The 17,471-nt window shown below is 36.8% G+C and overlaps 1 protein-coding gene across 1 annotated transcript; it reads right to left on the bottom strand.

Moving 5' to 3' along the window:
- Window positions 1-2,330: 2,330 nt before the first annotated feature.
- LOC140140890 (neurotrimin-like) lies at window positions 2,331-16,867 on the bottom strand. The gene is made up of 4 exons (XM_072162641.1): window positions 16,441-16,867; window positions 14,962-15,164; window positions 6,982-7,128; window positions 2,331-4,655 (listed from the first exon to the last, which is right to left on the bottom strand). Exons 1-4 carry the CDS (start codon window positions 16,688-16,690, stop codon window positions 3,867-3,869), a joined length of 1,389 nt encoding a protein of 462 aa, XP_072018742.1. The 5' UTR covers window positions 16,691-16,867; the 3' UTR covers window positions 2,331-3,866.
- Window positions 16,868-17,471: the final 604 nt, after the last annotated feature.

Below are 17,471 nucleotides of genomic sequence, written 5' to 3'. Positions count from 1 at the left end.
TCTTTAGCAAACTATGTTAGTTTGAGACGCTAAAACATGAATTCCGTAAAAAGCTCGCAGGCGAATTCAAGGCCTATAAAAATCAAAAATATCACACTAAAAGACACAATTTGATGCTTAATTTTAACACCAGGATTTAAAAAAAATGTATATCCAAGCACCAAGTTTTTAACTGACATTACTGAAGAAAAAAAAAATATTGCTTTATATTTGACCGAGAAAATTAATTTCATAGCAAAAAGGTGTATCTCTGAATTGTGCTGATTTTTACATGTATCGATCGACTTTTAGCGCGACTAAGCATTTCTAAAGAATTGGTTGTCCAGGCGGCAGACTGTAAATGCTTTTTACTATTCTATAAGAAACTGAAAATTTGTTATTTCCGAGTTCCGACTGATTTTGCATGATCGCATCACATGTAGAAAAAAAACCAACGGTGCATTTTTAATGCAACAAAGGCAAGAACTGTGCCACCACAAACACCCCTTGCAATAAAATAGCCACGCGAAAACGCCACCAGTATATTTTTATATATTCAGTTGAACTCGCGTGATGGCGCACCAAAAATATAAGCCTAATTTTTTTTTAATTTAAGCTTTTTCAGGCGGTATAAGAATAATCTATGCAATTACAAATTAGAAACCGACAACTTTAGATAATAATTTTGCTTTGACAAGATCACGTATCGGTATTTGGCCAAAAAATGTATACTTGTCCATAGCTCACTTTAAGAAGTTGGGTCGGTCGGTACGGTCAGGAAAAGATTCCAAGCTTTTGTTCTTTTATTCGATACGTTTCGAAATGACTTCATCCATCAATTTGGCATGCACCAACAATTTTTAGTTAATTATGCCAAAAGTAAAAGTGACCCAACATGGATCATGGGATTGCGGTTCTATTTTAGACATGCGTAAAAGCTGGAAACCAATTCTTTTTATTAATTCGTGTATGCCGAATTAGAATATTTTGTCAGTCAAGTTGTATTTGAACCACATTACCTAAAAAAACATCAAATACGCCCTAATCTCATATACGGAGGGGGCAAGGAACGCTACAAATTCACCACATCAAATTTGTCTGGGCCACCCCAAGTATAAAAATTTTGGAAGTTTTTGGAATAAATGCTTGGCATGTGGGGGCCAAGGACCGGGGCCAAGGATCACGGTTTATAAATATTGCTTGGCTTTCAACGGATCAGAGTTCACCGTACACGATTTAAAAATGGGCTTTCACGCAAACTTGCCGATTGGAACAAGATTTTTCCAAAATTTGTGACCGAGAACACTGGCGTGTCAGATTGGTTGGAAGTGTCGAAATTCTGGAATTCTGACGGGCGTCTGGATTCCGGAATTACGGCAGCTGTCAAAAAGTTGGAATAATTTGGTGTAACGTCGGGTTCATGTCATTTTTGCCACAAGAATAATTTGCTAAATTTACACAAACAGTACGGATTCTATTTCGTTACCGTTTCGTTACCAATGACACGAATAGGCACCATTCCAAGATTTTGACGGCGCTTTCTGTAGAAATTCCAGTATTTCGACAGTTCCAGGTTTCCGACACAGCCCGTCAAAAACTTTGATTACGACAGTGGGCGCTATCGAAATTCTATATATAATTCTGACAATTCCAAGTTTTTGACAGGCTGCGCCAGAAACCGGATTCTGAAACCTTCTGAAATTTTGACAATTCCAAGATTCCGACGCAGCTTGTAAAAATCTAGAATCCCGACAATTCCCAAGATTCTGATGCAGCAACACCTACGCTAAAAAGGAAACGGCTGTAATGGTCTTGCTCGTCAGAATAAGCTTTTGAAGAGGGAGCATAATAGAGGGCGATATCCAGTGTGGGTAAACCTTATGTCGAACTTCCCAGGAAATTCAAAAGGCTTATACCCAAACTGAACATCGCCCTCCTGTTAGAGTGTCCGTCATTCTTCAAAGCATAATGCAACCAGTCTTGCATCCAAATTGCCGTCATGTGATGTGATCAAGCAAAATCAGTCGGAACTCGGATATTAAATTTTCAGTTTCTTACAGGATAGTAAAAACATTTATAAAGCTGCTTTTTCTAGAGAACCACGTTGAAATTGAACAACCAGTTCCAAAAATATTAGCAATTAAAGAGTTTCCAAAACAAGGGGAAACAAAGGAAATATTTCCTTGTTTGGCTATAATCTCAAAATCAATATTTCCGAGTTCGGACTGATTTGGCTTGATCGCATCACATATTCACGTTTCGTACTCAACCCGTGTTAAATATTCCATGCATTATTTGTAAAAAGGTGTAAAATAGGCCTAGTACTCGATTATATAGACAAACGACTCGTGATTTTTTTCAGTATACTATTTATTGCTATATTTACTACATAGAACACACAACACCAATAAGTTACATAATATAAAGTTAAGAAATATTTAAAACGTAAAAGTAGCTCTTCACAACTATGTCATAAATATATTTTTTGTATTCGAAATAAAATTGAAATGCAATGCATTAATCATATATTCAGTAAAAGCAAAGATCCTAAACGATCTCTGTATACATTTTGTCTTGTCATAAATGCACACAAAAAGGTACGATAATCGCCATTCATTTGCGATCCTGAAATCTTGTGTCGTTTGACCTTTGACGCAGCCATCTCGCGCGATTACCAACGTGCCGCTTTTGTACGTGCGAGATTTAATATTAACATTTTGAATTGTGCATTGAAACGCCAGACTTCAGTTAGCAAAGATAAGGGATTATAACGAACTTTTTCCTGCACATAACCAAACTTCTCAATGAAAACATGCTTATCGGGATTTAATTTCATCGCCCGATGTTGGCTAAATCTTAATGATTTGACCGTTTCATACAGCAATCCGAAAATATCCGATTTGTAGTAAGAGAATATCATATTTGGTAATACCAAAAGAACGGGAAGAAGTGGTGCTCGTTGGTTCATGTGCGCATTAACACAAAGGATTCTGGGAATTGTCGTCCATAATGTTGTTTAAGCATTACCCTGGTTCAAGTTAATTACAATTAATACAAATTATGCAATTAAATTATTTAAAATCTTTATCAAAAAGTCATCAGGTTTCGTCACCAAAATAATTGATAATAACAATAATTGATCAAACAAAACCAGCATGTTATGTTTTGAGACCCAACGTTTATTGCAAATTTTGCACAAGAAATAAAACCCCGATTTTTCGCCGAGAAACCAACGTCCGATTGAAACTCGATTTAAAAAGCCCATGTAAAATGACCCCGGTTTCTCACAATCCCGGTATGATGGGAGCATTTAAACTTGGTTCAGACCTATGCAGAAACCACGGTTTGCACTGTAGGCATGATACAATCAAGAACCGGTTCTCCCCTTTATCGTGCAAGTTAACTTGCCATAAACCTCGTTAAACCAGTCTCATTAATCAATTGCGAACAAAAGGATTACTGAAAACATTGCTTTCCCGAGCTAGTGACGTCATAGCTTTGACGCAGCAGTTTCACGCGGGTACCAATGAGCAGTCTTTTAGGTCTTTACGCGCCAGCGTTTTCGACTCCACACGCGCAATTTAACAGCATATAATAACCACTACCTCAGTAAGAGATATGTATTGGAGAACATAAAAGCAAATGGCCCAAATACTTGGATACAAGTTGAGCACGCGCCGCATCCCGTCATCAAAACTTGTTGCGTAACATTGTTTTATAGAATAAGTTTGGTTCTGTAAATATACGAAGAGCATTTTTACATGATTAAAAATGTTAGAACTTTGAAAAAACTAAAATTAAATATCTAATACATTAAAAACTAATCCCGCCGGGGGAGATTAAATATAGATTCATGTAATAGAATTTTTTGGTTAAAATATTTTATCTTATTCGTCAAGGGTCGCGTTTTTAGTTGTGGCATTAGGGTTATCAATGCCAAACGCGGCCACACCAGCCTGGGTACTTTGATGAACAGGGAAAAGCCAAGAACGCACGACGCTGACGTAGCGACTTCTGTACATGACGTCGTCTTCTTGTGGGTCCACCTGTTGGCTGGGCGATGCCTTTCCGCTGCGTCTATCTTGGTAGACTTTCACTGCGAATAAAACACTACCCAAAATAACTAGTGAAATTACAAGAATACCAGCACCAACCGAACCCAAAATAATCGGTAATTTTGCCGTGTTGTAAGCTTTTGGTGCTTCGTCTGATTTTGGTGGTGCTGGGTCGGGCTGTGCGTCTTCACTGCTGTCAGTGTCATCTGGTACCTGGGGTGGTCCGGTGATTGGTAGATCAGTATCATCGTCGGGAATGACTGGTACAACTACGTACGGGCGGACCTCCAGATCTGAAGAAGCCACGATTGTACCCGTCGCTGCATCGACATAACACAACACTCTGCCGGCATCCTGTTCGAACACGCTATGGATCTGAAGGATTGAAGCTACAGCGGTGTGTTCGATGGTGAATCTGCTGTTTTCGGAACCGTCGAAGATTTCGGTTTCGTCGATGAACCAGCGGTAGTGAGCTCTTGGGGCAGACGATGCACTACAGACGAACGAAGCGGCGCCCCCAGCGATGGTTTCCATGAGTCGTGGGACAAGCAGGGCAGTTGGTGGTTCGGAAATGACGCGGTATGGACCCAGTCTGCAGGTTCGTGGATCAGTCCAGAAAACCTATTGAAAAAAACAAAATCCAATTAGTACTAGTACGAAATTATGATGCAGACTAACTCGGAGTGCAGTGCCGTTGTTGCATTTAGGCTCGAGACCAAAGGTAATGGCAAGTGCGATTGATTATCTTTACGAATGCATTTGCACGAGTTTGATCAGCCGGTAGGCCTATATACCCAGTGGGTACAGGTTAAGTTTTCAACCCGATTTCAAACTAGAGGTTAGTTGAAATCGGGTTGAAATTTCACGTCGATACGTTGAAATTTCAACCCGATTTCAACTACCCTCTAGGTTGAAATCGGATTGAACCGATTGAAGTCCATTTGCAAAATACAAAACGTGATTCCATGGTTAATGCTTCATGTGCATCGGTACAGTCATTGATTTCAGTACCATTTTTCAGTTGCGACTGCCAAAATGTCCAACTCGTTACTTTATTTCGAAACAATCACTATCATCTTGGGTAGGCCTATATTCACGTTGATTTTTAAAAAAATGGTGCAATCAAAACAGAAATTCTGACAAAACTGATATATAGCCCCCGGGATATAGCCCCGTATGATGTTCTTTAAAAAGTTGGGAAAATAATATGTTACTTTTAAAAGCTCACGGCGACGTTCAGGCCTGTCAAAATCGGAAAATTTTAACACCAAGGCTCAATTTCACGCCGGGATTTAAAAAATTGCATATCAAGCATTATGGGTTTTCTGATATTAGCTTTTTACATTTGGCCGAGAAAATGTATTAAATTTAGTGAAAAGGTTGTAGCCATGCTCATTTCAACACCGAATTCGATTTGTGCCGTGCATAATTAAATGACTGAGTGAGCCTTGTATAACAATAGCCAGCGAGTAACTAGCGTTTCGAGTGTGTAGGTATACATAATTGCTCTGGGAAAAATATGTGTGCATGCGATTAAGAAACGCGAATGCGCCACTGCAAAAATTATGACTTTCAACTTAAAACAGGAAGCCCGCTTGGCCAGTTCTCCACAGAAGAACCGACTTACACCTGTTACTTTGATGACAGACAGAACAGAATTTACATGGATACATTTAAACCTTGACTAATTCCCTAAGGAACTTAGACCAAAAGTGGGGCATAACCGTTTATCAGGGGGCTTGGGAGTTGGGGAAAGGCAATATTTTTTCGCTACCTTTGGGGGCAATTTTTTTTCCGCCGTCTTCGGCGAAGTTGTCTTTTTCAATTTTAATCATCTGTGTTTTAATGTATATATACACCTTTATACAGAGTTAGGTAGGGGATTTCTTTTTCATCTCGCTAGTGGGCAAAGTTAAAAACTCCATAGCCCCCGCCCATAATATCTAATAGCTTGTCCCTTGACACTACGCGTACGATCTACTAGACTACCCCGTAATCCACTTGCTCATTGTGCATACTCTGGATATTGTATTTAAGCTTAAAACTCCGATTTAATTAATGTGTGCACAATTGATAGATTTCACATCTGATCTTTTCAGTCACCCTACTCCCTCTGTTAGTTTCCCAAGTGGACTACTGACTTTGGATTGCGGTTTACATGCTTAACGGCTGTCTATGAGCTTCTATGGATGAGATTGTCGGAAATCTGGCCTACTAAAATTGGTCATGATGTAATGCATCTTTAAATGGATCTGGCTTGTGATTGGTCGCCCAGATCTCGTTATGGTTTAAAATCCTCCGGGTACCTGTCATTACCATTAATAACTACATGGTACACAAGTATGCGGCCTTTGCGTTGTGTAATTGCATGAACGCGTCATTAAGTGCATGAGCGCGTCTTGTATTTGCTTGCAAAATTTGATAAACAAGTATGATTTACAGTGCGAGTGTTAGGGACTTTGCCCGTTCAAAATCCTGTTTAAAATTGAAAGTCGATAGTCGATTTTTAACCTGGAATTTCGCGATTAATAAACCGGCAGATTCTAAAATCAGAATTGTTCAGTAATACAATGACATTATGATAATGTTGCGTTCAATAATATAAGCCTACGTACACTTTACTTTTACTGTCATTAATATAATTATATAAACTTTTTCATAACAATTTTATACTAGTATTTTGATGTAATAAATATCACTATAATTTCGAGTTCAACTGAATGCTTTCATCATGATTAACATTAATAACATGCTTTTATTTCTCAAAAATCGACTATGGCATAGTCTAACGATCTACGGGCAAATTTTCTGATTGTTGCCAGCGTGCCGTCCGTTTTGCATACGATATTGGAGGTTGCCGTATTGAACTAGCTATAGCCACCATCGTCTTCCCCCATCCACGAAACCCGAGGGATGCCCTTTCCAGGATTTATTTAATCAAACTTACATGTGTTCCAACACAGGAGAATTGTGCACCATCGTCTTCTTCCAGTACATTCCACTGGTAACTGGTCCCATCAATGATGGATTCACCCTGCAAGGCCACATTGTCCTTCAAGATCGTCAACTGAGATGCTGGGTTACCGCCATGAACCTGCAAGAGCAAAATAGAATTTAAGTTATCACTTGTGTGCACAATTATATTCTTTCTGCTCTACAAGTATTAGTGTATTTTTTATTAAACATTGCAACTTAAGGGATGGGGTATGAACGTTTGGACAGTATTTATTGTGCATTAGAGCACATCGGACATGTCGAATTGCATTCTGAATACGAAGAATGTCCTTCTGATATCAAATAATTTTGATTTTTGTTTTGAAATTCGCGATATAATACCCATTTTATGGCAAATGATTAAAAAATGATATTTAACAGTCCTCGAAGTAAACTTTATAAATCTAATGATATGTACTTAGTGTATGAAGCTGGGGAGAAACGCCGATGATCAATTGAAAATTTTGACCTCTCGTATTGAAGATATGGAATTTTTTCCCAAAAACACCAAAATAAAATCTTTTAGGGAAAAAAATATGAAAGGTCAAAATTTTCAATTGATCGTCGGCTTTTCATCCCAGCTACATACACTTTCAGTACATATCATTATATTAAAAAAGTTTGCATGAGGACTTAAAAAATATCAAAAAAATGTTTAATAATTGCAATAAAAATTTGCATTATATCGCAAATTTCAAAATATCGAAATTTGATATCAGGACATTCCTCGTGTGCTCGTATTCAGAATGCAATTTCCTGCGTCTGATCAGAGAAGATGAGTCATCTTCTTTGGTCTATGATGTACCCTCGGGTCCCACAAAAAATACGGTGCAAACGTTGCTATCCGATCCCTTGTAGACTAGAAGCTTGTACAAAAGAGTTGAAGCGTTTTTGAGCATGTTTAGTAAAAACTGGTACCTTACTCTCTAAATGTAAAAGAGTGAAAAACCACTCTGAATTTGAGAGTGAATTTAAGTTAGCTCTAAAAGAGTGGGTTTTAGCTCTAAAAGAGTGAAAACAGTACACATAATTTCACTCGCGATTTCGAGTGAGCCTCACTCGCTCAAAAGTGGCGCAAAATCTCACTCTTTCTTGGAGTGAACTGTCAGCCAATCAGAAGCGCCGAAAATCGGCCGATGTTTGTTGAACTTGTGTAACAAAATGGCGAACAGTGTGTGAATGAATGGCGAAAAGAAAGCGGATTTGATGAAGAAATAGACAGCATACTCAATAGTGATTACATTTATGTGTAGGTCATACACTCGTAGCAAGTATACACTTGGTCTGGAGACAACGGCGGCAGTAAGCTTAAGTCATTATGTGAGCAGTTTGTTACCGGCCCAGTGCCGGTTTACATGTACGCATATGTAAGCTTATGTAGGTTACGCCGCATCACGCTTCTCCAGACTGTGACCGTAAACATGGTATTTGCCAAGTGTTATGTCCTACACCTAAGTGTACTCACCATTGAACAGTTTGACTATTAGCTTCACTAAATCCATAGTTTTTCATCATTCATTCCACACTGAAGTTCGACACATGTGCTTAAGCTTTAGACCAGTTCAATATTCCTAGACCGGGCCCTACCCTAACCTGGGGCCTAGCCTCAGAACAATTTAAAGCACATAGTAGCTGCTATGAACTGCTGTGATATTCTTGTAGGCCTATATAAAATAGGCCTAAATGAATAAATAAATAAATAAATGCTCTTTTCTGATTCACTCTTTTCCGGAGTGAATTTTTTCACTCTTTCTTGAGAGTGAGCTTCACTCTAAAAGAGTTGTCACTCAGATGGCTCTTTGAAAGAGTGAGATTTCACTCTTTTTGAGTGATTTTTCACTCTTTCACATTTAGAGAGTACAATCGCAAAAAATGTTGGCACACTCTGGCATACTAAATAAACGTCTCAAAAAAATAACTAACCCCCTTAAGGGGGTACTACACCCCTGTGGTAAATTTGTGACTATTTTGCATTTTTCTCAAAAATAATAACACACTGGTAACAAAAGTTATGTATATTATTGGGGCAAGGGATCCAATTACTACACTGAAATTTCAGTAACTCAAGACAAGCGGTTCAGCATATATGACAGGAAATGAGGTACATCCTAGCGGTACCTTATTTCTTATCATAAATAACGAACCGCTTGTCTTGGGTCACTGAAATTCCAGTGTAGTAATTGGATTCCTTGCCCCTATAATACACATAACTTTTGTTACCAGTGTGTTATTAGTTTTTGAGAAAAATGCAAAAATAGACACAAATTTATCGAGGGGTGTAGTACCCCCTTAAGGGATCTGAAATGAGCGTTTATAGCGTTTGGACAGTATTTTTATGGGACATGAGAACACCAGACGTATGAATTGCATTTTGAATACGAATAATGTCTTTCTGATATCAAATCATTTTCATTTTTTGAAAATCACGATATAATACAAATTTTATGACAAAATTTTGATATATAACAGACCTCAAAGTAAATTTTATAAATCTAATGTGATTAGATCTGATGATTTATACTTGAAAATTTTGACCTAATTTTTTTTGTTTTTTTTGGGAAAAATCCATATCTTCAATATTAAAGTTCAAAATTTTCAATTGATCGTCGGCATTTCATCCCACCTACATACACGTTAAGTATAAATCAGATTTATAAAGTTTACTTCGAGTACTGTTAGATATCAAAAATATCAATTTTTAATGATTTGCCATAAAATGTGTATTACATTGCGAATTTCAAAAAATCAAAATTATTTGATATCAGAAGGACATTCTTCGTATTCAGAATGCGATTCGATATGTCTGATGTGCTCTAATGTCCCACAATAAATACTGTCCAAACGTTCATACCCCAGCCCTTAAATAATGGCCATTATTTAAAAAACGGGCGATTGTATTACAAATCTGTAAAATGCGTTGGAAGCAGAATTTATTTATCCTGCACATGTTGACCCCTCATTTGTAGCAATTGACTAAATATTGACGTCACAGCGTACATTTAAATGTGACCAATGTGACCCAAGATTTGAAAGTTGCAGTCTATTGATTTGTATTCAGTAGAATGGAAGTAAATCGGTGTAATGATAATCCGAGTGTTTTTGTATTGTTGCAAGTGCAACTTTTAAATCTGGACCTCGCTACATTAAATTGACCGGTGTTTTATTGTTTTCTGGGCTATTGTATCAAATGAGGTGTCAAAATGCGCAGAAATAAATTCTGCTTCCAACGCATTTTACAGAGTAGGCCTAAAATGCAATTGCCTATTTTTAAATAATGGCCATTATTTAAGGTTATAGTCTGTCCAAATAACTTAGACACCCGGTTTTTAAGATATATTTCGAAAAGTTTTCACTTTGGCAAAAAGTCATGAAAGAAAAGTTGCTAAATACGGTCAGACCTAACAGAAATTATTAGTAAAGCGATGAAAAAATATTCTTCCTTGTCTACTTTTATTCAATTTTGACCGATTTACAGCAAGATATCTGGGTCCAGCCGAATATTCCTAATGACTTGAAACTTTTGATGGGATAATCTATTTACAGTAAGGGGTGTTTGAACATTGTAGTCATGCATATTGATCAGTGATGACACCCTTTTTCTTTGATCCTTTTACTGATTCACAATAATGGCGGTCTACTCAAATTCAACAAAAAGCATGTTTGCAATCACCGCGAGAGGTCGTCTCACACGCATAACAAATACACTACGATCAAATAGGTTGATGACTATATTTGATTGAATGGACTGTGGATTTCGGTGAAGGACACCGGTTCAAATCCTTTGTTTGGAGCCAATCAATAATTTCATGCACAACCTCTATAACTCAAAAGATGTCACAGTTGGTGCATTATAACAAATGATAGGACAAGTTACTGTGCGTCTGGAGTGTATTGTGAATTATACTCCTCACCAATAACATCAGAACATTCATAGGGCATACAATTTGTATTTTCTTGGAATTGGGCCAAGCCAAAAGCATGCACAGAACAAGATTCAAATACCGCGCCGAATTGTTGTAATTGGTTGAGGGACAGACAACTGGGATCACTGCGTTAATATACTAAGAATAAATATACCAATAAGAAACACTGTCTGCATTTTATGAACTGAATTATATTTTTCATTTTTTTTTAAATGTTTTTGGTGAGGAGTATAATTAATTTACTATTCATCCATTTACTATCCAAAATCACAATACCTACAAATCTGTATAATGAGACCTTCCAAAATAATGGTACCCAACTTCTACCAGATTATTTTTAAAGTGTTGAGAAAAACCTTCCAATTTCAATAGAATTTCTGGTGAACTCTCACTCAATGCTTTGGAAACACAAAAATCCCGTTAGGTCTCAGCGAATGTTAACACTTTTCTTTCATGACTTTCCTTGAAAGTGGATATTTTTTCAAATAAGTAACAAAAACTGGGTGTCTAAGTTAATTGGACAGACAATAGCAACAACTTTAAACTGTTGCGATTTGGTAGTTCACAGCATCTTGCGAATGGTACCGTAAAATGGGGTAACTTTGGGCACTTTTCAGAGTTTTTAAACCACTGCTTCCAAACAAAACCAATTATATTTCTAATTAACTCTTTTTTGTGACATTAGGGTTCCTTCTACACCTTGAAGTTGAAAAAGATTTTTAATTTTGTAAGGGTGCCCTAGGGGTTCAAAATGACCTGACCAAAGTTACCCCGCCTTTGGGGCAACTTTGGTCACAGTATACATTCCATGAAGGAAAAAAAATCAAAAAAAATTGATCTTCGCTGAATATGGGCAAGTTGTTGTTTTTTGTGACATTTGACACCTTGCAAAATTAATCAAACACACATCCTTGCTCACAAATATCGATTTCTATTTTTTCTGAAAAAAATGTAGAAAAATGCTTATTTTTGGTCAAAAATCCCGCTTTTTTCGTAAATTTCACGGAAATTACACATGAGCGACTATTATTTCTTCCAAACATATTTCTTAACAAATTGACACCAAATATGACTAAAAACAATATTGCTGTACGAAAATATGACCATTTAAAAAATATATTTGACCGACCAAAGTTACCCCGCTGACCGAAGTTACCCCATTTTACGGTAGTGAGCTTTGCCAAAAATTGCATTGCTCAATTCATAGCGAGCTTGTAGAAGAATCTAAATGTCACAGATATACTTTTGTATACGTGATTCTTGAGTTATGTTGTAAAAAGGGCTGAAACAACACTTTTGTAAAACGTACATAACTCATTAGCTGCAATAAATTAAGCAAGTTTTCAATGACTTATAGAATGAACTTTTGCACAAGATGAAAGTGTTATTTATCAATATATTGATTTAGATAATGAAAATCGATTTTTTTTTTTGGTTGCTTCGACCAACAATACCTCGTCTACCCTTAAGGGGGTTAGTTACTTTTTGAGATGTTTATAAATCATCGCCCCATTCAATGTTGATGAAGCAGTTGCCAATGGGCTCTCCAGTTTTCACATTAAGGGAATGGGGGAGGCAAGGGGAAAGAGGGAGGTAGTTATTTCTCGATAGTTACTAGGGTAGGTGCAGGTAATATGGGACAGCAGGTAATATGGGACACCTGTTTTCATTTTAACAAAAAGTAGCTTAGAGAAGGTAAACACTTAAGTTGATTTGTTAAGTGTTTAGAGACATCAATTGTGCTTCTATATAGAAATGCAGTTTTGGAGTCTGTATCAAACTCTTGGAAATCAATGCCAAAAAGAGTGAAATTGCCCAAAAATTATGTCGTTTTTTTGGCCTGATATAAAATCAATGACGTCACATTTTATGATTGTGTATCCAAAAACTCTGGTACTGAGGGGGCATTTGTCATTTTTTATGATCTTTAGGTGATGGGTTAAGCTTATCAGCAGGTAAAATTCCACTGACAAGTGGCACTTTCCTTTTATAAATGATTATTTTCTCCGATTTTCAACTGAATGGGTGCAGGTAATATGGGACACATAGGAAATTGTGTTCATTGTCAATGCGAAAAGCAAAACTATTTAGAAAATTGAATTTTCTTGTAGAAATTTGCATTTAACATTCAAAATCATGTAACAAAAATGTTTTTAGAACAAAAGAGTGATTTTCTGAACTTTTTGATTTTCACCATAGAGATAACACAGTGTCCCATATTACCTGCACATGCAGGTAATATGGGACACTTGACGATGACGTCATTTTGACGTCATAGCGTCCAAACAAACATAAAAACAAGGTAACATTGCCTGTTTTATTAATCTTAAAGGACAGGTTGTTCATCATAACAATCTCTTGTGGGCATATCTTCTTTAGTTTTTATGCAAATAAGCTAAACGTCCTTAATGGTCCCATATTACCTGCAGGTACCCTAGTATAATAATTTCATTTAACTATCAGAGTGGCAATTATGAAGATTTCCAACATAGTCCAGGTTTGGCAATAATTTCAGCGACATTGATGAAAATTCTACCAAAAAAAAAAAAAAAAAAAAAAGTGAATTTCATTATAGGCAAACTATACGTCTAATATCACTTTATTATAGGCTATGTAATTCACGTGAGCTTTTTTTGTTTGTTTTTGTTTGTTCTTGTCGCAAACCGCAATATTTATTTGTGCCTATATATTTAACAATTTCGGCATTCAAAAGTTCCGCTAAAGACAATGGCGTGAATGAAAATGTCCTCAGTTTTATCGTCTTACTAGTGGTTGATGGCGCAATCTTTACATTTTTTGCGCATTTGGCCACCCATATATACTATAAAGTACTACTACAGGATGGCAACCCGTGCAGTTGCCTTCATTTCCAGGGTCTATGATTGAATCGACTCTTTCATGCCTGATTGAATTCAAAGTTAAATAAAAGTCTATATTTATACCACTCTGTGAATCATTAATGTCCATTGTTATTGTGGTCGGATTCTGGGGTCAGAAAAAAGCATTGTACAGCACTAAATTACATGTAAGCCTATATTTGAGACTGATCAACTTTCATTATATTATTTTTTCAGGATTTTACAAAGACTTTGGAATGCTTGGGTACTGTGGCCGAAACAGCCCAAAAAGCGGGAGGACATGCTCCTTACATTTTTCCAATTGGGGGAGGGGGAACGTTCCTCAAAAAAAATCAGAATAAAGCAATTGCAAAAATTGCAAAATTGTGCGCGCTTCGTGCAATATTTTAAGATTTAAAAAATAAATAAAAACTGAATCTCATTGGCCGATTAAATTTTGGAATCTCTTGAGCTCTTTAAAAAATTCCAATTTTGTCCCACGCACACAATAGCTTGGGCCTTGTTTTCGATTAAATTACAAATTGCGTAAAAATATTTGAAACAAAGTGAAGACGGGGGGGGGGGGCACTTACTAAAAATGGGTAACAAATCATTTTGCACTGAATGATGGTTGCATGGGCGACTATAGAGACAGAAAGGTGAAGGCAAAACAATAATCAATCAAACATTGATATCGAGAATGTTTTATGGAATGTGTTTGGAAAATGGGATTATTTTTGAGTAGGGATAACTTTGTAGGTAGCAAAAAGACTCCTCTATTCATAGGTTTTAAAAATTTTCAAATCAACGAAATGTATGTCAAGTTATGCAAGGAAATGTTTTGTAATTTTAGCGGGGGTATTTCTTTTGAACCCTGTTGTACTTTACTTTAATTTGCATAGTAAACTGGTAAAGATCTTCCCCAATTTTCATGTAAATCAGATCAAGTTTAAAATACCACTTTTCAACCCAGGCCTGTATTTATGCAAAAAAAGTTGACATTTGAACCTTTTACTCGAGAATAACGACGCTATTTTTAATTATTTCTATGACATTCTGAGAAATGTGCCCAGGGTGGTTATGGATTGGGGGGTGGATTAGGGAGGGGGTACTCGTAAACCAGTTTATGACACATGACTATTGATTGATTGAATTTTCAAATTTGTTTCTTACCGTGCACGTAACAGTGACAGTCTCCCCGACAGCGACCTGGTTCGATTCCGAGCTCTGGCACGTTGGGTATTCTTGAGCAGGAGGGCTTTCTACGACCAATCTACCAAGATTTGACATGATACCCGAACCACCGCTAGTCACCATACAACGATAGCTACCCGAGTCCTCCGTCTTGGCGTTGACGATTCGCAAGTTGTAATTACCTGTGGGAGTAAAGATAATTTTAATGTATTATACAAAATCGAAAAATAGGGGGCCTGCTCGGCAACTAAACGAGGGACTATCATGAAAACATAATTTTTAAACCAAAATTGACCTAGTTTTGACTCATCTACCAAGATCCACTAAAACACATTGCGACTGTAGTCCCTCTAAAAATTTGCCAACTACATAGTAAACGCCGGGAGTAAACGAAAAAAACCGTGCATGTCCCGATGTCCTATATATCTGGGTTCGTCCCTATGAGAAATTCCATTTGAAATCTGATCTACCCTGTGGAAGATTTAAGACAAGTTTTGCTAATGGAATTGACCTTTCCGAGATATGGCGGACACAATATAGAAAGACGCTGCGCTGCACGAAATGGATCAAGTCTTTTGAATTTTGGCGGGTTTTACCTATATTGAAGACTACTGTCCTATTGTGTACGCCATCTCTTTCTTTCTTATACCATCTTGTACCATCTCGAAAAGGGTACATGGTACATTTTGAAACCTATGTTTTCATGAGTATGTCGTAAAATATTAATATTAATATTGACAACTTGTTTGACCTTATATCCATATAATCATACATTGCTTATACCGGTGTTTTCATTAATTTTGTGGTGAAAATGATTACAAAATTAATGTGTAATTTGCAATCATTGTGTATGTATTGCAAAGATTTCTTCGTACAGATGTGAATCGGTATACGCCAATATGTTCGCGTACAGATATTTTCGCCGTTTCAAGTATCGCTGACATGTCGCGAGGTGTTAAATTCGCGGTTGTTGGCAGCTTGTTGAAATGAATAAATACGTAAGAAATTTCTTCATTTCAACATTTCGCGGGCACATTAATCCGCGAAATTTGCAGAAATAAAACCACCGTGAAAATTTCAGTGTATACAGATACATTAAACCGCAGCGACATCGCACTTCTTTGAATTCCCGGTGGAGCCGGGAGTTTCTCCCGGGGTTTCTTGGAACTTATCATTGTACATTTTCACACACAAAAAAAAATTCTCGGCAATTTTTGAATATGGTATAACTTCGGAAAAAAGGTTATTTAACACAATAAAACCAGTTTTGGAAAGCATTTTATGAATTTCCTTCAAATTATAAACGAAAATGCTTCAGCAGTTCAACATAGGCCTACTTTGTTCCCTGGACTTATGATTTGTATCATTTCTTATCAAGCGTCAAGCGACTTCGGTATCATCAAAATGTTCTCAGATTTTTAGCTTGTTGTACAAACATTTAAAAAAAAACATAATTACCGTCAATTCCTTGTATGGTGAATCGATGTGGCTCTTGCTCCACGGCGATGGTGTACCCTTGACTGATAACCTGTCCATCTCGAACCCACATAAATCGTCCATTTTCGCCATTGCTGACCGAACAATACATGGTTACCGTTTCTCCGGCTCTCACAATTTGGTCTCTGGGTTGGTTGAGAAACTGTACAGTTCCATCGCCTACAGCCCAGGCTGATGGTGCCAAAAGGGCTAGAATAAACGCTAGATACATCGTTATAAACTTGATGTGATTTTCTAATTATATGATATTGTATAAACTTCTTGAGAATTATCTTTTCGATGCGACACCAAGCTCAACCAAAGAAGTTATGACTGCGAATGTACTTTTCGTTTCCGTTCACACACGGGGCGTTGTCAGACCACGCAGTTCTCGATTCCCTATCGGTCAGGTGTTTCCAATAGCTCGATCTTTTCTTTCTTTCTTTGCAAGATTGATTTTGCGTTTGTTATTCAAATTTGATGGTCATCGTGATTGAAAGGAGCAAATTCCAACGGTGTTGACCAGTCCATTGTTTGCATAATGTCCGGATGAACATACATTAGGGTGTTCTCTAACTGAAAGAAACATTTTATTCAGAAAATTGCATTAGGTATTTTTCGTCTGATGATCTGTTTATTATTTATAGGCCTACTGGCCTATTTTTATTTTTTGTCGATTTTGCCTGTATTTTATCACAGTGATATTTTATTTTAAATTTCTTGTTAATAGTACACCTACACTCTTTAAAAAAGTATAGTCGAATTTGACAATGTGAATATAAACTCTCAAATTTTTTTAATTCACCGTAAATGATCTATAAATTAGAAAACGTCTGCAAATCAAGTTTGACATAAATGTTGGTTAAATTTTACAAGATATCTAGTGGAATCTTATTTTACTAGTCTATCTCGTGTAATGTATCTAGTCCAATTCGGCTAGACCATTTAAATAATGTGGTGGATAAACTTCTTATTTTAGTTCTAATTAAAACGCAGTTGGGGCCTAGCCTATG

Source organism: Amphiura filiformis, chromosome 19 (assembly GCF_039555335.1).
Source record: "Amphiura filiformis chromosome 19, Afil_fr2py, whole genome shotgun sequence".
NCBI classification, from domain to species: Eukaryota; Metazoa; Echinodermata; class Ophiuroidea; order Amphilepidida; family Amphiuridae; genus Amphiura; species Amphiura filiformis.
The sequence above is the reverse complement of the archived record's forward strand: the minus strand, read 5'-3'. Positions and strand labels throughout refer to the sequence as shown.

What these genes read in the sequence shown, in the direction of transcription:
- LOC140140890 (XM_072162641.1), bottom strand. Translation starts at nt 16,690, where the DNA reads ATGTATCTAGCGTTTATTCTAGCCCTTTTGGCACCATCAGCCTGGGCT. An exon ending in CACCATACAAGGAATTGACG is followed by an intron (nt 15,165 to 16,440) that starts GTAATTATGTTT and finishes TTACTCCCACAG; the next exon opens with GTAATTACAACTTGCGAATC. An exon ending in CTGTCACTGTTACGTGCACG is followed by an intron (nt 7,129 to 14,961) that starts GTAAGAAACAAA and finishes TTGCTCTTGCAG; the next exon opens with GTTCATGGCGGTAACCCAGC.